Genomic DNA, 21,118 nt, shown 5'->3' with positions numbered 1-21,118 from the left:
GGAGGCTAACGAAAAACTTGAAGGACAGAAAGTGGAGGCAGCAGGTGTAGACAGCAGGTGAGTTTGGAAAGGAATGGTAGGAGGGAGTGGGATGATAACTAGAGGGACCTGTGAGGATGGAGGGTTTTTTTAGCGTAGGGGATGCAGAAGTATATTTGAAAGTAGTGGGGAAGAAACCACTAGAGAGTGAACCATTAGAGAAGGTGGCCAGGGAGGGAAGAAGGTTCAAAGGGATAAGGTCTGAGGCATAGATGGAAGAGGAGTGGGGAGTAACTGCATAGCCTAGTGGATACAGCATAGGCCTGGGAATCAGAAGGACCTGGGTTCTAATCTCAGCTCTGCCACTTGTCTGCTGTGGGAACTTGGGCAGGTGGCTTAGTTTTTCTACCCACTAAGCCATGCTGCTTCTCACTTCTGTGTTGCCTATGCACTTGGGTACTTTGATATGCACCCAACCCCAGCCCCACAGCACATATAAACATATTCTACCGTTTCCGCTATCTTTTAGTGGTATTTGTTCAGCACTTACTATGTCTCAAACCCTAAGCACTGAGGCAGGAACAAATTAATTAGGTCATATACAGTCCATGTCCCACCTGGGGCTACAGTCTAATTAGGAGGGATAATAGGCATTCCCATTTTACAGTTGAGGAAACTGAGCCACAGAGAAGTTTAGTGACTTACCCAAGCTCACACAGCAAGCAATTGGCAGAGCCAAGATTAGAACCCAGGTCCCATTGACTCCAGACCTGTGCTCCTTCCACTAGGCCACACTGCTTCAAGGGCCTAGAAGTCAGAGGACCTGGGTTCTAATCCCAGCTCTGTGGTATGTCTGCTGTGTGACACTGGACAAGTCACAACTTCTCTGGGACTCAGTTCTCTCATCTGCAAAATGGGGATTCGTTACCGTTTATCCCTTTTACTTCGACTGTAAGCCCCGTGTGGGTCCTGATGATCTTATGCCTACCCCAGCACTTAGTAGAGTGCTTGACACATCGTAAGTGCTTAACAAATACCACAACTATTATAGTAGTAGAGGCACAGAAATAAGGAAGTCTCCCTCCCTGGATCCCTGAGGACCATCCTGGCATCTACCCTGTGAATGTGGCACTGAGCTGGGGTTTGATGGCAAGCTGGTTTGGCAGCTGTTGGTGAGGCAGCCATCAGAAGTTTGAGGAGTGGAGAAGGAGGAGGAGCTCCACCACACCACTGTAGTGTCCAGTCTAGTGCTCCCACCCTGTGACAACACTGGCAGCCAGGCTTGACCACTGCAGGATGGGCATGGACCTTTTGGACCGTTCCCCTGTCTTGAGCCATGGGGCACTTCCCTGGTCGGCCCTCACAGGCCATAAACCCAGCCATAGCAGGCGATCGGTCACAGAAACTTGGTCTTCTTGTCAGAAAGTTGTGTGTGGCACATAGAGCCTGCAGGCACAGTATGGCCCAGTTGTGTCTGGATCTGGGGCCCTATGGTCTGAGGTCTTTGTCACAGGGAGCTCATCTTGGTGTCCCCATGGCTGTCCAGGCCTTCCTTGGCCAGACGTCCCTGTCCTGCCCCCCTGCCCACGATCTGATTGCTCTAGATCCCTCCCCTTGAGCTCACTGCACCGAGTGGCCATCAGCTGTTGCCTGGCCAGCTCTACAAAGGCCCCTTCCCCTCTGTTCCTGAACACCCTCCAACCCATCTCTAGCTAATGGTATTGAGACACCAGAGTTCCTAACATGTGCTCCTCTCATCCATGAGGACCCCAGCTGTTTCCTCTTGTATTCCCAGCTGCTGTCTTCAGCTTCCAGGAGACCTTCCCCTGACCTGGACACCATTTATCTATCTCCCTCCAATCCTCTGGCCCCGGTGTCTACTTCCTCAGTGTCTGGTTTCTCACACCCCTCCAGCCCTGGACACAGGCCTGAGCCCTCCCGGTGGCCACCTGGGGAGCTCAGGGGAAAGTAGCCTCATCTCTCTAATTCCTGTGACAGGCTGAACTGCCCAAACCATGTTGGTGTATGTGCCCCCCCCATCCCCCCACCCCCTAACCCCCAAAAGGGGCTGGTCAAACCCCACTCTGTCAATATCCTTATTTATCCACCAGTCAACAGGATCTTCCACATTTGATTTTAGTTCTGCTCTGAGTGGCTATTGTGGTTCCCCTGGGGACTGGCCATTCTGGAAACTCATCCAAGCTCTATGTGTGCACAGTGTCTCTCCCAGTGGGGGTTAGTGATGTGATCATTGAATCCACACATTCCTTGTGACTCTCAGTCCACCTGCCCTGGGCTGAGACCCCTCTCCATTCTCCTTCCACCCCTCTCCGTGCCCCCATGGCTAATGGTCCTGTTAGGGCCATCGTGGAATGGAGGGCCATCCCCTGTCCTTCCCCCAATGTCAGCTCCATTCTCCTTGTCATTCAGCACTAGCCTCCTCACTGAGGGTATAGCTTTTTCTCAGTTTCTGGGAGAAACTCACCCCCTCCTACCTCACCTCCCTTCTCTCCTTCTACAGCCCAGCCCGCACCCTCCGCTCCTCTGCTGCTAACCTCCTCATTGTTCCTCGTTCTTGCCTGTTCTGCCGTCGACCCCCAGCCCATGTCCTCCTCCTGGCCTGGAATGCCCTCCCTCTGCACATCCACCTAGATAGCTCCCTTCCTCCCTTCCAAGCCCTACTAAGAGCTCACCTCCCCCAGGAGGCCTTCTCAGATTGAGCCCCTTTTTTCCTCTCCTCCTTCCCATCCCCCCCACCCTACCTCCTTCCCCTCCCCACAGCACCTGTATATATGTTTGCACAGATTTATTACTCTATTTAACTTGTACATATTTACTATTCTGTTAATGATGTGCATCTATCTTTATTTCTATTTATTCTGATGACTTGACACCTGTCCACATGTTTTGTTTTGTTGTCTGTCTCCCCCTTCTAAACTGTGAGCCCATTGTTGGGTAGGGACCATCTCTATATGTTGCCAACTTATACTTCTCAAGAACTTAGTACAATGCTCTGCACACAGTAAGCGCTCAATAAATATGATTCAGTGAATGAATGAACGAATGAGAGAGGGATGGGTAGGGTAGAACCACCCTCCCATGCTCTCTGTGTTCTGTTTTCCACCCCATATTTTTCCACTGAGGTGAGTCACCTCATCTCAGAGATGGTGTCCCTTTCTTCAGCCCCCTCGGTGCAACTTTCAGCGCCATTTCCTGGGGTGGTTCACCTTCATCCCTGGCTGTTTGGGCAGGGACAGGACCAGGTAAGGGCAGATCAGAGTGCTCCTGCTGGCCAGTGCAGACACCACACATGGCATACACAAACACACAAGGCCTTTATTCCCCCTCCACACCATATGCATGCATCTGGTCTCACTGCACCATTCTAAGTGATTGGGAGAAAAGAATACAGTTGGTAAACACAGTCTCTGCCCATAAGAAGCTTACAGTCTAGTGAGGAGAGAGAGAGCTAACAACCCCAGCCTCCCTGAACACCGAGGACTCATGACTTTCCTCCTCCTCCTTGCTTATAATTTTCCTGCACATCCCATCTCCACTCCCTCCCTCATGTCACATTCAGATGCATGCTGCAAACAGATGATTTGTTTGTGGAACAGCCATTTGTAGCAATTTTATCTGCAGAAATGTAAGCACAGTCTCCAGGATCACTGACTTGAAACCTGAGTTGAGAAAGGAGAAATGAGCCATATTAGGAATAAGCCAGTTTTCCCAGATCTTCCCGCGGGCCTAGGCTGAGAACAGGGGGTTTCTTGGGAGAAGAAGCTCCCATTGTGCAGTGACTCCGTGGCCAAACCTTAGGTCCATGGAGAAGATAGGAGACAATTTTCTAGGCACCAAGTTGCCAGGCAGGATAGTTCACCCTTTCTAAAAGCTGGAGAGAGGCACGGGAAAGAGAATGAGAAATCAACATCTCATGCCCATTTAACAAATATTGGAATGGTGAAGGGCAGGAAATGAAGGTGCTCTAGGCTTAATCTGCTGCTTCTCAATCAATCAATCAATCAATCTTACTTATTGAGTAATAATAATAATGTTGGTATTTGTTAAGCGCTTATGATGTGCCAAGCACTGTTGTAGATGCAAGGTTATCAGGTTGTCCCATGTGGGGTTCACAGTCTTAATCCCCATTTTACAGATGAGGTAACTGAGGCACAGAGAAGTTGAGTGACTTGCCCAAAGTCACACAGCTGTCAATGGCGGAGCCGGGACTAGAACCCGTGACCTCTGACTCCCAAGCCTGTGCTCTTTCCACTAAGCCACGCTGTACTCAGTGTGTACACAGCACTGTGTTGGAAGAGTACAATGTAATAGAGTTGGTAGACATGTTCCCTTCCCACAGTGACCCTAAAGTCTAGAGGGGATGACAGACATTCAAACAAATTGCAGATATGTAAATAGATGTTGTAGGGCTGAGGGTGGGGTGAATGAAAGGTACAAATCCAAGTGCAAGGCTGACACAGAAGGGAGAGGGAGTAGGGGAAATGAAGGATTACTCAGGGGAGGACTCTTGGAGGAGATGAAATTTTAAGAGAGAAGCAGCATGACCTAGTGGTCTAGTGGATAGAGCACGGTCCCGGGAGTCAGAAGGATTCACTTCTCTGTGCCTCAGTTACCTCATCTATAAAGTGGGGATTTAAGACTCTGAGCTCTTGTGGGACTTGGACTTCTGCCCAACTTGATTACTTTGTATCTACCTCAGCACTTAGTACAGTTTCTGACACTTAACAAATACCATTTAAAAATAATTAGGCTTTGAAGGTAGGGAGAGTCATGGTCTGTTGGATAGGAAGGGAGGGTTGTAGGAGAAAAGGTAAGATAGGAAGGGGCTAGGTGATTGAGTGCTTTAAAGTCGATGACAAGGAGTTTCTTTTTGATGCAGAGCTAGATGGGCAACCACTGGAGGTTCTTGAGAACTGGGGCGTCATGGATGGAACTTTTTTTAAAAAAATGATCTGGGCAGCACAGTGAAGAATGGACTAGAGAGGGGAGAGATAGGAGGCAAAGAGGTCAGTGAGGAGGCTGATGCAGTAATCAAGGTGGGATAGATACGTGCTTGGATCAATGTGGTAACAGTTTGGATGGAGAGTAAAGGGCAGATTTTAGCAGTGATGTTAAGGTTGAACCAATAAATAATTATGATACTTGTTAAGCACTTACTGTATGCCAAGCACTGTTCTAAGCACTGGAGAGATATAAGTTAATCAGGTTGGACACAGTCCCTGTCCCACATTCTTAATCCCCATTTTATAGATGAGGTAACTAAGGCCCAATGAAGTTAAGTGATTTGCCCAAGGTCACACAGCAGACATGTGGCAGAGCAAGGATTAGAACCCAGTTCCTGCTGACTCCCAAGCCCATGCTCTATCCACTAAGTCATGCTGCTGACTTGGGATTCCATTCTCTGAAACCTATATGACAGGTGTGGAGAGAAACTTCAAACATTCAGAGTGAATGGCACTTTCATCCTTCCCCTCTCACAAGCCCACAATCTTGGTGTCACCCTTAACCCCGCTCTCTCATTCACCCCACATATCCAATCCGTCACCAAAACCTGTCAGTCTCACCTTCACAACATTGCCAAGATCTGCCCTTTCCTCTCCATCCAAACTGCTGCCATGTTAGTACAATCACTCATCATATCCCGTCTGGATTACTGCATCAGCATCCTTTCTGATTTCCCAACCTCCTGTCTCACTTCACTGTATACTTCGCTCTGCTTCCCAGATTATCTTTCTACAGAAACGTTCTGGGCACGTCACCCCCCTCCTCAAAAATCTCCAGTGGTTGCCTATCAACCTCCACATCAAGCAAAAACTCCTCAATATTGGCTTCAAAGCTCTCCATCACTTTGTCCTGTCTTACTTCACCTTCCTTCTCTCCTTCTACAGCCCAGCCCGCACACTCCGCTTCTCTGGTGCTAACCTTCTCACTGTGCCTCGTTCTCGCCTGTCCCGCCGTCGACCCCTGGCCCACATCCTACCTCTGGCCTGGAATGCTCTCCCTCCTCAAATCCGCCAAACTAGCACACTTCCCCCCTTCAAAGCCCTACTGAAAGCTCACCTCTTCCAGGAGGCCTTCCCAGACTAAATCTCCCTTTTCTTCTGCTTCCTCTCCCATCCCCATCACCCCGACTTGCTCCCTTTGCTCTACCACCCTCCCTGCCCCACAGCACTTGTACATATGTAAATACTTATAATTCTGTTTATTTTTATTAATGAGGTATATATATCTATAATACTGTTTATATTAATGCTATTGATGCCTGTTTACTTGTTTTGATGTCTATCACATCCCTTCTAGACTGTGAGCCTGTTGTGGGCAGGGATTGTCTCTATTTATTGCTGAATTGTGTTTTCCAAGTGCTTAGTACAGTGCTCTGCACAGAGTAAGTGCTCAATAAATACAATTGAATGAATGAATAATAATAATAATAATGGCATTTATTAAGTGCTTACTATCTGCAAAGCACTGTTCTAAGCACTGGGGAGGCTACAGGGTGATCAGGTTGTCCCACGGGGGGCTCACAGTCTTAATCTCCATTTTACAGATGAATGACACACAAATTCGTGATGCGTTCCATAGTTTTCCTCCGCACATCCGCCAAGCTAGCTCTCTTCCTCCCTTCAAAGCCCTACTGAGAGCTCACCTCCTCTAGGAGGCCTTCCCAAACTGAGCCCCCTCCTTCCTCTCCCCTTCCTCCCCCTCCCCATCCCCCCCCACCTTACCTCCTTCCCCTTCCCACAGCACCTGTATATATGTTTGTACATATTTATTACTCTACTTTACTTGTACATATTTACTATTCTATTTATTTTATTTTGTTAATATGTTTTGTTTTGTTGTCTGTCTACCCTTTCCAGACTGTGAGCCCGCTGTTGGGTAGGGACCGTCTCTATACGTTGCCAACTTGTACTTCCCAAGCGCTTAGTACAGTGCTCTGCACACAGTAAGCGCTCAATAAATACAATTGAATGAATGAATGAAAGTAACTGAGGCACAGGGAAGGTAAGTGACTTGCCCAAAGTCACACAGCTGACAAGTGGTTGAGCTGGGATTTGAACCCATGACCTCTGACTCCAAAGCCCATGCTCTTTCCACTGAGCCATGCTGCTTCTCAACCTTCACAACACTGCTAAAATCTGCCCTTTTTGCTCCATCCAACTACTACCAAGTTTATTTCAAACAATTGTCCTATCCCATCTTGATTACTGTATCACCCTCCTTGCTGATCTCCCCGCCTCCCATCTCTCTCCACTCCAGTCATTCTAAAATCTGCAGCCTGATCATTTTTCTACAGAAATGTTTGTCATATTTCTCCACTCCTCTAGAACCTCCAGCGGTTGCCCATCTACCTCTGCATAAAACAGAAAATCCTTACCATCAGTTTTAAAGCATTCAATAACCTTGCCCCTTCCCACCTCACTTGGCTACTCTCCTACTACAACCCACCCTTCACACTTTGCTCCTCTAATGCCAGTCTACTCACTGTACCTCAATCTCACCTATCTCGCCTCTGACCTCTTGCCCTCACCCTGACCCTGGCCTGGAATGCCCTCCCTCCTAATATCTGACAGACGATTACTCTCTCCTCCTTAAAAGTCTCACTGAAGGCACATCTCTTCTGAGGCCTTCCCTTATGAAGCCTTCTTTTCCTTTTCTTCCACTCCCTTCTGTATCTCCCTCACTTGCTCCTCTTTCCAGCCCCACAGAACCTATGTGCATATCTGTGATTTATTTATTCATATTAGTATCTGTCCTCCCCTCTAGACTGTAAGCTAACTGTGGGAAGAGAATGTGTCTGTTATGTTGTTATATTGTACGCTGCCAAGTGCTTAGAAAAGTAGGTGCTCAATATATATGATTGGTTGATTGTCAGTCAATCATACTGATTGATTGATTGATTCAGAGTATATTATTATTTTAAAACCTCTTGCTTCTTTAGGCTATCAGACAGAAGACTTAAAGGGAACTTACAGAGTTTCATTAAATAGTGCTCCATTCACCCAGAAGAGTTTTGCATTTATCCTATGGAGACCAATCCAGGAACCCTGGAATTTCTGAACCAATGCCTAAACCAAGAAGAAGGAGAAATACTGCAATTAGACCCTTTCCAGAGATATGGCTGTTCTCTCATAGGAATTCTTCCAGAATGGTCCCAGGATGCTCTGATTTCCTTTCTCCAGAGACCAGCAGGAAGTCTAGCACAGACACAGATGGCCTTTCTGCTATGGAGATCCACCTTTCATTGTTGTCCACTCCTAATGTCAGTTTGTCAGGCACTGTATCCCAACAGTTAATGTCCCAGACAGACATAACACTGGCCAAGCAGATTGTCTGGAAGCCCTCCGCATAGAGGCATGTGCCTGAGTGTCAGTGCAATCAGTGCATTCCTTCAAGCTATGATGGTTGAAGAGAGACCGTGGTTGACAATCTCAGCAGAAAGGCACACTATCAGGAATCAGTACACCTCCTCCTGGAAACTTTCCCTGACTGCATTCCTCCACCATAACAACCACCATTCACCTTTACATTTGTATCAGTCTAGCTGTACCATTTACTTAGGTGTTTAATCATTTTCACTGCTTTTGCTACTATTGGGACTACATATGGTTTCTCTCCCTGCTTCTTTTATTTGTCTATATGTTGGGTCTCCTTGTCTCCACCATTAGATTGTCAGCATCTTGAGCTCAAGAACTGTCTTTTTTTTCTGTTGTAGGTTTCCAAGAACCCAGTGCAGTGTTCCCAAGCAGTAGACATTTAGGAAGAACTACTGATCATTAGCACTGTCAGGGAAATTGTCCTCTGCATCTCGATTATGGGCTTGGGCCCAAAGGGGTCTGGGAGGGCCACCAAACAAATGTCTTGGTGTCCAAGAGATATCCTCCTCCAGAGACTGCCAGCAAGCTGTTTAACTCCTCAACATATGCTGTTGTCCAGGCCTGGGATTAGGAAGCCCTTGAGATCAGGGCAGTATCAGCTATTAGGGAACACAGCTTCTTATTCACAGGGAAGAAGGGCTCCTACCCTGTCCCTTGTGCATCCCTAAAACTCTAGGTGAAAAAGCAAATTAGACCAAAGACAGTCATAGCCTGGGGTGGAAACATGGACAGAGTAATAACAATGATAGTAATAATAATAATAATAATAATAATAATAATAATAATAATAATAATAATGATAATTGTGTTATTTGTTAGGCTCTTACTGCATGTACTAAGCTCTGTGGTAGACAAATTATGAGAAGATCAGACATAGTCCATGTCCCACACAGAATTCACAACATAAAAGGGAGAGAGAACAGGTATTTTATTCCCACTATACAGATGAACTAACTGAAGTTTAGAGGCTTTAAATGACTTACCAAGCAAGTACAAGCCAAGAATAGGCAAGCGTCAGAGTTGGGATTGGAATCCAGGTCCTCTGAATTCCAGGCCTGTGGTCTATCCACCAGGCTTGGTTGGAACTACAATCCACAATGAAGTCTAGTAGGAAGATGATGAGCAGGGAGTCAGGTGACCTGGTTTTAGTCCCCACTCTGCCATTGACTGCTTGTGTGACCTTGTGACTTTCACCTTTCAGGGCTCAGCTGTACAATGGGGAGTAACAATATTTACTTCTCTCTAGCTCAAAGGATTATTGTGAAGCAAAAATAATAATAACTGACATAAAAATGCTTTGGAAAAATAATAATAATAGTAATTATGGCATTTATTAAGCACTTATTATGTGCCAAGCACTGTACTAAATGCTGGGATAAGATACTCAAGTTAAAAAGGCCAGATACGGTCCCCATCCCACATGGGGCTCACAGTCTATGGGGGAAGGAGAACAGGTATTGAATACTCATTTAATAGATAGGGGAAAAGCATCTTCCCCAAGGTCACACAGCAGACAATTGGCAGAGCCACTCAGGACCATCGTTCTTTCCACTAGACCAGGCTGCTTCACATTTGCACGGATGCAAAGTGTTATAAAGTGTATTATTATTGTAAGCTCACATCAGGCCATTCCCACTGTTGTGCACTTGGTATTCATTTTTCCAACTCAAGGGTCATCTGCAGGTCCAAGCACACCAGATTTAAAACATGAGAGTTAGTTCCAAGAAGGAAAATTAGACCCAAACATCCCATTTTGACACACTCACCAGTTCCTGATGGTTTTCAATCACAACTAGATTAGCATTTTGCTTTTTGCAGAATTCCTGGCTCTTGTTCCAATTTTTTTCCTCAGTATCATAAAAGTAGCACTTATTTCTGAGCTGCAACCAGTCACTTCGACAAGTTTCTCTACACTCAGGACAAGTCCTCTTTGCTGTGGGATATAAGAACAGAACAGTCAGTGCTCTGAGGTGGGCATCCTAGTAAGTGCTTATTTAGGGGAGTAGTTCCTTATCCAGAATCCCTCTCAATAATACGAGTCATAATAGCTTTAATTTACAGAACACTTATGTTTTCCATAAAACTTACACACAATTTTGACCTCTCAAGAGCATCATGAGGCAGGGAAGGTCAGAGAAGATCATTCCATTTTACAGATGGGGAATCCAGAGAGGTTAAGTGATTTTACCAATATCTCAAAGCAGATGATCGACAGAGAATTGGAGGACTTAATTCCCAGAGTTGTAGGTTCTCCACTTGTCCTTGTGCCCCAACAACATGAGAAACAGTTTCTTTAGAAGCTCTAAGAGGGCAGGGATGGTGTCACTACCCATTCTGCAGTGTGGTACTCCTGCAACTAGCAGATGACCAGTAAACACTTGTGAGCAAGCTTGTGCATTTTATAGGTCTGGTTCTAAATGTCAATCACCTGCGAGCTCACCAAAATTTCCTCAAGGTTAATAATAATAATAAGGAATTTTTAAGCACTTACTATGTGCCAGGCACTGTATTAAGTGCTGGGATAGATACAAGCAAATCAGGTTGAACAAAGTCCCTGCCTCATGTGGGGCTCACTGTCTCAATCCCCATTTTACAGGTGAGGTAACTGAGGCCCAGAGAAGTGTAGTGGCTTGCCCAAGGTCACACAGTAGGCAAGTGGTGGAGCTGGGATTAGGTTAGTTAGTGTTTCCAAGAGAAGGGAGTGGTCCACAGTGTTAAAGGCTTCCAGGACAATGAGCAGGATTAGGATGGAGTGTAATCTGTTAGATTTGGTAAGAAGGCCGTTCTAGACTTCAGAAAAAGTGTTCTTTGTGGAGTGAAGAGGGTGAAAACTAGATGGTACAGGGTGAAGAAGAGAGTTACAGGATAGGAAATGGGGGAAGAAAGTGGACAGAACTCATTTGAGAGGTTTGGAAAGGAATGGAAGGAGGGAGATGCAGTGATAGAGGGTGCAGTGATCCAGGCTTCATAGCCACAAAGAAATAATGTAGCCTATTGGATACAGCACAGGTCTGGGAATAAGAAGGACCTAGATTCTAATTCTGGCTCTTCCACTTGTCTGCTATGTGAATTTGGGCAAGTCACTTCACTTGCTACCTTTCTTCTTCCCCATTCCCAGTGCCACAGCACTTACATATATACCCCCCTTCCCCCAACCCATCTAGACTGCAAGCTCATTCTGGGCAGGGAATGTGTCCGTTTATTGTTGTACTGTACTCTCCCAAGTGCTTAGTTCAGTTCTCTGCACATAGTAACTGCTCAATAAATACAGTTGAATGAATAAATGAATGAATGAATAAAATGGGGATTGAGACTTTAAGTACTATGTGGGATAAGGACTATGTTCAACCTGAGTAACTTGTATCTACCCCAGCGCTTAGTACAGTGTCTGGGACATGGTAAACATTTAACAAACGCCATTGAAAAGGCATATAAATGTCCCATCTCCCTGCAGCCTGGCCTGATCTTGATACTATTTGGAAACCACCCTGTCAGTCTCCCAAAGGACACACGCTGTTCTACCATGATGTTTGACTCTCAGTTTTCAGCAGGAATGTAATGATGACTGAGACTTGCAGATACCTTAAAATTTTTCTCTGCCCTTTTTTTCCTATTCCCAATTTCCATTCTCCAACCAAGAGCTCCTTTGGTCTCCTGCTGTTGCTCATTCTCCTTATATTACCCACCCAGCAAAACTGGATTAAGGGGGTCATAGCTCTGATGCTAGGTGACTGACTGCATTCCAGAACATCATTGTTTATGACTTTTTCTTACCATTTGTTATTGAGTATGTCCTTTAAATGATGCTGATGGAACTGCTCCAAGAGCCAGATTTGGAGCCTGGGTGGGGCCCATGTCTCACAGCCATACACAAGGTTGTTCAACACTAGCTTTGTTGTCCATGAGGTTGGACTGGAGGCTGATATCACCCTATGACCATACTCTGACAATCTCCCAAAAGATGTGCTGATCATCTTCATTTGTTTTTTACTTCCTAGTCTATTGTGCTGCCTATGTAACAAAATTATGTGAGAAGTTTTAGCCCTGTGTTCATTCATTTAATTGTATGTATTGAGTTCATGCATTCAATCGTATTTATTGAGCATTTACTGTGTGCAGAGCACTGTACTAAGTGCTTACTGTGTGCAAAGCACTGTACTAAGAACTTGGTTGATCAATAGATCAATCAATCAATGGTATTTATAGAATGCTTACTGTGTGCAGAGCAATTTTTTAAATGGTATTTATTAAGCACTTACTATGTGCCAGGCGCTGTACTAAGCACTGGGGAAGATACAAGCAAATCGGATTGGACACGGTCTACAGTCTCAATCCCCATTTTACAGATGAGGGAACTGAGGCACAGATAAGTGAAATGACTTGCCCAAGGTCACACAGCAGACAAGTGGTGAAGCTGGGATAAGAACCCATGTCCTCATGATTCCCAAGCCCAGACTCTAGCCACTACACCATGCTGCCTCTCAATTTTTGGTTGTGTGCATGTCTTCCTTGGTGCCAACTGATGTATCACTTCAGCTGTCTTTGGACTTCTCATAAACCTACAATACCACAACAAAATCCTCTCTCAGGGTCACACTTGAAGAGTTTCCAGTACTCTACCAGTTTCAACTACAGGAGGGAGAGTCAAGCAGAGGATACCCATTCCATTCCTAGCTTGGGCAGTGGCTAGTGAGTGGAAAGCAATCAGCTACGAGTCAGAACTCACCTGTGCTGGGCAGGAGCAGCATGGGAGAGAATTGAGGGTGGAGACTTAAGCTTACCGTGTGGAAGGAGGCAATGGTAAACCCCTTCTGTATTTTTACCAAGAAAACTCTGTGGATACACTACCAGAACGATTGCAGATGCAGGTGGGGGGTTCTGGGAGAGATGTGTCCACAGTGTTGCTATGGGTAGGAGACAACTCCATGGCATAAGATAAGACAAGACCACAATGAAATGGTTTACAAATTTGCATGTCTTCTTAGGTGCGGGCCTCTAGGGGCCAGGCATCTGCATGTAGTAATTCTTAAATGACTGTGAACCTTGCATTATGCATTGCTCTCAAAGACTTCAAGCATCATTCAAAGTCATTCAAAGGAATGACAATCATTCAAGATGCTTTGATGTTGCCTGCATCCTCATTAGGTGAAAGCTTTTCAGGTGGCTGGAACTGTGTATTGTCACCAGTTTCCAGATTCCCTGTGAAGTCTTTGGACGTATTATGTATTTACATTAATGTCTGTCTTCCCCTCTAGACTGAATGCTTGCTGTGGGCCAGGATTGTATCTACCAACACTGTTGTATTGTTCTTTCCCAAGTACGTAGTACAGTGCTCTACACACAATAAGCACTACTATTGATGGAGATGATGATGAGGAGGAGGATAGCTGCCAGGTATTCATCCTCTATTTACTTCAACATTGGTGAGAAAGGCTCTGACAAGACCTCTCCAATTGTAACAGACAGCAATATCATCATGGAGTAGTTTTAAGTCTTTATACATGTCTCAGGAGCAGTCTACCATTTTAGGAGTTAGCAGTCAGGCCTACTAATGGAGTCAAATGGTTACATGAAGTCCATGTTTTCCATGTGGAGGTCTCAATGTAGTTGCCTGACTTTTCCTGAGTCTGACAGAGAACACAAATCTATCACTTTATGTGTGTGGTCTGACACTCAAGGTGATTCTGTGAACACAGGGATAGGAATGTTCTTTATTAGTCAGTCTAGAAGGACTCCAGCTAGGATTTTTACCACTTGAGATGAATGGAGAGAAGCAGCATGTCCTACTGAAAAGAGCTCAGAGCTCAGAAACAGGAGACCTGGGCTCTAATCCCACCTCTGCCACTTGCCTGCTGTGTGACCTTGGGGAAGTCACTTAAGTTATTTGTACCTCAGTTTCCTCACTTGTAAAATGGGGCTAAGAAATCTGCTTTCCCTACACTGGGAGCACTATGTGGGACAAGGACTGGATCTGGCCTGATTATTTTGTATCAGCCACAGCACCTAGTACAGTACTTGTCATACAATAAGTTCTTAACACAATTATTATCTTTAATGGGATCACTAAGATCTCAAGCCAGTTTTCGTGGTCAGCCCTTTCATTTTTCTTCTTAAAGATGGTGATGAGACAACTTTGATATCTGGTGATATTACTTCAGTGTTTCCTGTGTTAAGATGAGGCATTTTCTGTCCAGTTCCTCCTACACTTCCTACAAATAGACCTTCACCTCTCGGCAGTAGTGAGATGAAACACCACTGGGGCTGCCTAATATTTTTATCAGCTTCAAAAAACTGTAAAACTCTTGTAGGCAGGGATCATGCCTATCACCTCCATTGTATTGTACTTTCCTAAATGCTTAATACCATGTTTTTCACACAACAAATGCTCAATGAATACATTGATTGCTTGATTAATGTTACCGAAGTCTACTACCTAGACAGCACACTATCTAATGATTAATGGCTTGACAAAAAAGCTGAAAATAGAATGAAAAGTTGGCATTGTTTTTGTCATATTGATTGTGTGTGACTTCGAGACTTCGAGATCTATATGAACCTGAAGCAAAGAATGCTGTTTTGATTTTTGATTTTTTGTCTAAGCCATATAGTTGTGAGAGCCAGACTTAATACTTGAGACACATCCAGTTCCTGAAGCAGTTTTACCAGCATTATCTAAGACCCATATTCAACTTTAAATGACAGGGCAATGGGTTTGGAAATGCAGTTAGCAGCATTGAAGTAGTGCTCACAGAAGCACAGTTTTCCTGGAGTGATCAGCAGAATGTGTGATGAAAGGAAAGTGATCATGGCTTAGCCTGGGAGGGAACAATGCATTATTTGAAAAGACACAGTGAAACACAGTTTCAAAAAATGTGATGTACTGGGTGACTTCCTCAGGAAATTGTTCAGTTTGGCAAACATCAACCAAGACAGTAAAGCCTTCATAAAAATCAGGATACCAAGAGACATACTTAAAAACAGTGACAGGGCCTAGGATGTGCCGGGCATATTTTGGTCTTTTTAGCCAAACTTCTGTTTTTTTGCTTCTTTTGTACTCTCCTAGATCCTTAGTACAATGATCTTTACTTAGGAGGTACTCAATACATATCACTGATTGATTCATGTGACTTGTTAGGATGCCCTCAAGTCCTCTTCCAGCTGAGAGAACAAGATCCACCGATTGGAGGGTACTTGGATGCCTGGGTTCCCCTCTGGCAAATCTTTCTTACATAACTTCAAGAAGTCCTGGGTTTAGTCAGATCAACTGTCAACCATCAACCGTAAATTACGGCTTCTCGGGGCAGCCATTCTTTGATTTCTTCTCTCAGAAGAACCAAAAGAGGTGAGACCCACTATATAAAATCTAAAGATTCTATTATTCTCACTTTTTTGTAGATTTTTTGCCCTCTTTCTTAGCTATACAAAATCTAAAGATTCTATTATTCTCATTTTTTGTAGATTTTTTGCCTTTCTTAGCTTGTCTAGCACACTCCCCTTTCCTTTCTCTCTAATCATCCAGAAGGAGATATCTGATACCTAATGCTAATTCTTCTTCCTGTTAACTATCTCTCTCATAGGAATGGCATTTCCTGAGCAGAGCAGTCAAGGTAAGTGAGCTCTTATCCCACACACCAGGAAGAAGAGACACAGGAAGACTAAAATAATGTCTTTTAGCAAGGTTGAGAGTTGGCAATAACTGTGTCTCTTTGTCTCAGTGTTACTTGAACAAAGTTTAATACAGGACCAGATGTGGCCATGAGATTCGAGGTCCAGTACAAAATTGACCCTCATGTTTGAGGAACTGTCAATCAATAGTCTTCCTGTTGTCTTCTTCCCTCAAGCAGAGCCCAGCAGGCCAGGACCAAACCTGTAAGAACTTGAAAATGCTGGCCTGAGTGAAATCCAATATCCAGTGTCCCCCAGCAGATTTTGTGGGAGTAGCCAGAAGATCACAGAAGTAAGCCTAGTTTTCTTCCCTACCCTCCCAGCCATGCCTTCGCTAAGGATACCCGATCATTTCATGGCTGTGTAAGATTCATCCAGACACTCACCTAGAGGAATACTGAGCCCCAGTAAAGCAGCAAGCACTACGATGCTCGGAATGAAGAGTTGTTTATATGTAATGGTCCCACCTGAAAAACAGGGAGAATCGTCCTGAATTCATTTCACAGCACAAGAAGGAAGAACACTTTTCCAGCCAATCAATAAACAACATTCATGCTTTTTTTGTGCAGAGCACTGTACTAGACAGCACAGGGGTGCCCAATTTTCATTTTGAATGCAGATTTGAAAAGAGAGAAAGGACTTTATAGGCAAGCAAGTGCAATGGAAAATTGGAGGGGACTGGCCTTAAAGAGCTGAAAGGCCAGGAAGCCATCATATGGGGACTTTCAGTCTTGCTCAGAGGCTCTGGAGTCTAGTCAGAGAAAGGTCATAAGTAAGTTCAGCTCAAAACCCTGATGCAGGCATCATGTCTCCACAGAGTTGGCAATTAGGCTTAGCACCCAGAGGACTTTCAGAAGACTGAACAGAGAAGCAGCATTCTGTAGTGGATAGAGCACAAGCCTGGGAGTAAGAAGGTCATGGGTTCTAAAACCAGTTCTGCCACTTGTTGGCTGTGTGACCTTAGGCAAGTCACTTCGATTCTCCATGCCTCAGTTACCTCATCTGTAAAATGGGGATTGAGACTGCGAGCCCCACATGGGACAGGGACTGGGTCCAACCTGATCATCTTGTATCTATGCTAGACTTTAGGGATGGCACATAATAAGCACTTAACAAATACTATCATTAGTGTTATTGTGATTATATGATTCCTGTCATCAAGAAGCTCATTATCTAATGATGGAAGAGAGACAAATAAAAGACCGAAATTCTAACGGTATTATGCTTACTCTATGGAAAGAACATGAGCAGCAGAATGGCCTAGTGGAAAGAGCATGGGCCTGGGAGTCAGAGGACCTGGTTTCTAATCCTAGCTCTACCACTAGTCTGCTATGTGACCTCAGGCAAGTCACTTAACTTGTGCCTCAGTTGCCAGATCTGTAAAATGGGAGTTAAGACTGGGAGCTCCATATGAAACATGGACTGCATCCAAACTTGGTCTAGGATTGGGTCATGGGTGGCTCACAGCTCCCATGAGATGCTGGCCAATGCCCTGAACAATCTTGCCCACTGCCTTCAAACGTCAATCAATCAATCGTTTGTTGAGCACTTGCTCTGTGCTGAACACTTTACTGAATGCTTGGGAGAGCACACCAGAGTTAGACGTTTTACAGATTTTTAATTCCCTCCCCAAACTCCTGCCTCCTCTCTCACCCCATTCCCCTTGACCCTGATAATTTTGCTAAGTATTTCATTGATTAATTAATAATAATAATGTTGGTGTTTGCTAAGCACCTTGTACAGTGCACTGTACTAAACACTGGGGTAGATACAAGCAAATCAACATGGACACAGTCCCTGTCCTATGTGGGGATCACAGTTTCAATCCCCATTTTACAGATGAGGTAACAGGCACAGAGAGGTGAAGTGACTTGCCCATGGTCACACAGCAGACAAGTGGCAGAGCAGGGACTTGAACCCATGACCTTCTGACTCCCTACCCCATGCTCTATCTACTACGCCATGCTGCATAATGTGATCTCCCTAAAATCTCCCCAACATCTCCCCAGCTACATTCCAGTGCCACACTCCTCAAACAATGTTGTGAAGGTAGAACCAATTGGATTTGGTGACAGATTGGATATGTGCGTTGAATGAGAGAGACGAGTAGAGGACAGTGAAAAAATTACAAGCTTATGACACAGGGAGGATGGTGGTGCTGGCTACAGTGATGGGAAAGTTGAAAGAGGATGGGGTTTATAATAATAATAATAATGATGGCATTTGTTAAGTGACTTGGCCAAGGTCACACAGCTGACAATTGGTGGAGCCGGGATTTGAACCCATGACCTCTGACTCCCAAGCCCATGCTCTTTCCACTGAGCCACGCTGCTTCCTTTAAAGTAGAAAGATGAGTAGTTCTGTTCCAGACATGTTTAGCTTGATGTGTTGGTGGGACACCTCAAACTTAACTTGTTCCCCTCCCACCCTTCAAGAGAAAATCTGCTTCCTCATAAATACTACCTCCTTTACCTGTGCTTTTGACCCCATCCCTTCTCACCTTATTAAAAAACTTGCCCCCCTCTCTTCTTCCTTCCCTAACTGCCATTTTCAACTACTCACTTTCCAGTACTTCCTTCTCCACTGCTGTCAAACATGCCTACGCATCTCCTATCCTAAAAGACCCTCCCTTAACCCCATGGATCCTTCCAGCTATCGCCCCAACTCTCTCTTACCATTCCTCCTCCAGACATCTTGAGGAAATTGTCTACACCTGCTACTTCACTTTCCTCCAATTCTCACCTCAGCCCCCAGCACTTTGACTTCCTATGCCTGCACTGCATGGATCTGGCCCTTTCTAAGGTCGCCAATGATCTCCTTCTGGCTAAATTCATTGGCCACTACTTCACTGTATTCTTCCTCAATGTTACTGCTGCCTTAGACATTGTGGATTACCTCTTTCTCTTGAAAACATTATCTAACCTTTACTTCACTGGCACTGTCCTGCCCCCTCCTCCTCAGTCTCTTTCACATGCTTTTCCTCTGCCTCTAACTGTGGGAGTCCCTCAAGGCTCAGTTCTTTGTCCCCATATAGTCTTCATCTACACCTACATCCTCATTTGCTCTCATGACTTTAACCACCATCTGTTCATGGATAATTCCCAGATCTACATCTCCAGCCCTGATCTCTTGCCTTCTCTGCAGTCTCACATTTCCTCTTGCCTCCAGGCCTCTCTACTTGGATGTCCCATCAGCACTTCAAATTTAACATGTTCAAATCTGAATTTCTCATCTGCTCACCCAAAACTTTGTCCTCCCCAATCTTTCCCATCACTGGAAACACCGGCACTATCCTTCCTGAATCACAAGCCATGGGAATTATCTTCTATTTACCTCTCATTCAACTCATATGTCCAATTTGTCACCAAATCCTGTTGGTTCTACTTTCATAAAACTGCTAAAATCTGCCACTGGGCTGATCCAAGCACCTATCATATCCTTCCTTGACTATGAATCAGTATCCTTGCTGACCTCCCTGCCTTCAGTCACTCCCAATTCCAATCCTTACTACACTCTTCTACCGATATTGTTTTTCCAAAAATCCATTCAGTCCATGTCTTCCCACTTCTCAAGAACCTCCAGTGGTTGCCCATCACCTCTGCAGAGAACAGAAACTCCCTACCATCTACCAATGCCTTTAAAACACTCAATCAAATTAGCTCTCCCCCTCCTTCCTTACCTCACAGTCTTCTTACTACACCCCAGACTGCACATTTCTCTCCTCTAGCGTCATTTTGTTCACTGTGCCCTGCTCTCATCTATCTCACCATTCCCCCTTCACATATCTTTCTTCTTGCCTGGACCTCCCTCCCCCTCCATATACATCAGACCATCAGACCATCATTCACCCCACTTTCAAAACTTAAAAAGGTCACACCTCCTCCTAGAGACCGTCCCTGATTAAGTCCTCTTTTCCTTCTATCTCTCACTTCTATGTCAACTATGTATTACCTCCTTCCCCCATCTTACCTCCTTTCCCCCATCTTACCTCCTTCCCTTTCCCACAGCACCTGTATATATGTATATATGTTTGTACATATTTATTACTCTATTTATTTATTTATTTATTTATTTTACTTGTACGTATCTATTCTATTTATTTTATTTTGTTAGTATGTTTGGTTTTGTTCTCTGTCTCCCCCTTTTAGACTGTGAGCCCACTGTTGGATAGGGACTGTCTCTATATGTTGCCAACTTGTACTTCCCAAGCGCTTAGTACAGTGCCCTGCACACAGTAAGCGCTCAATAAATACAATTGATTGATTGATTGATTGATTGATCTGTACCCTTTGGGGCACATGGTATTCACCCCATCTTCAGTCCCACAGCCCTTGTGTACATATTCGTAACATTTGTTTATAGTCATGTCTGGTAATGGTAAGCCACTTCTGTATTTTTCCCAAGGAAACTCTGTGGATACACTACCAAAATGTTTTCAGATGGAGGTGGAGTGCTCTGGGAGAGATGTATCCATGGAGTCGCTATGGGTTGGAGATGACTCAGTGGCATAAAGACAAGCCAAGACATGGTGTTTACTGTCTCTCCCAAGTGCTTAGTACTATGATCTGCACACAGTAAGCACTCACTAAATACCACTGATTGATGTGTGTGAAAAAATTTTCCCATAATGAGCACAGTTAAGTGGAATAAGGATGTTTTGGTAGTTATTGTATCGGTAGGTGAGTGGTTTTGCAGCTCTGTTCTTGCTGATGTGCATGAGAGTCATGGAGGCCTGTGTGGTTGAAAGACTCTTCCCGTCCTCTTCACTGTTCTGTTTTCTTCTCAATGTGCTCACCCCGTGAAGAACAGAAACATCTAGCTCTCTGCCAATTCTTATTCCTTCCTCCTATGAGTACAACGATCTGCACACAGAAAGTGCTCAATAAATATGATTGATTGATTGATTGATTTAATAGCAATTGTTAAACAATTACTATGGACCAGAAACTGTACTAAGTGCTGGGGGAGATGCAAGATTATCATGTTGGACATAGTCTGTGTCCCATATGTGGCTCACAGTCTTAATCTCCATTTTACAATTGAGGTAATTGAGCCACAGAGAAGCTAAGTGACTT

At 44.7% G+C, this 21,118-nt stretch overlaps 1 protein-coding gene across 1 annotated transcript in view; it reads right to left on the bottom strand.

The window, feature by feature from the left end:
• Window positions 1-3,544: 3,544 nt before the first annotated feature.
• LOC119939042 (C-type lectin domain family 2 member B-like) overlaps window positions 3,545-21,118 on the bottom strand; it is a 30,543-nt gene continuing 12,969 nt past the window's right edge. Inside the window, exons 3-6 of the mRNA XM_038758814.1 lie at window positions 16,430-16,510; window positions 10,145-10,311; window positions 7,975-8,069; window positions 3,545-3,659 (exon numbers count right to left, since the gene is read on the bottom strand). Of these exons, the coding sequence (XP_038614742.1) occupies window positions 3,545-3,659; window positions 7,975-8,069; window positions 10,145-10,311; window positions 16,430-16,510 (458 nt within the window). The remainder of the gene's footprint in view (window positions 3,660-7,974; window positions 8,070-10,144; window positions 10,312-16,429; window positions 16,511-21,118) is intronic.

Source organism: Tachyglossus aculeatus, chromosome 17 (assembly GCF_015852505.1).
Source record: "Tachyglossus aculeatus isolate mTacAcu1 chromosome 17, mTacAcu1.pri, whole genome shotgun sequence".
Classification (NCBI taxonomy): domain Eukaryota; kingdom Metazoa; phylum Chordata; class Mammalia; order Monotremata; family Tachyglossidae; genus Tachyglossus; species Tachyglossus aculeatus.
This window is presented reverse-complemented; position numbering and strand designations above follow the sequence as displayed.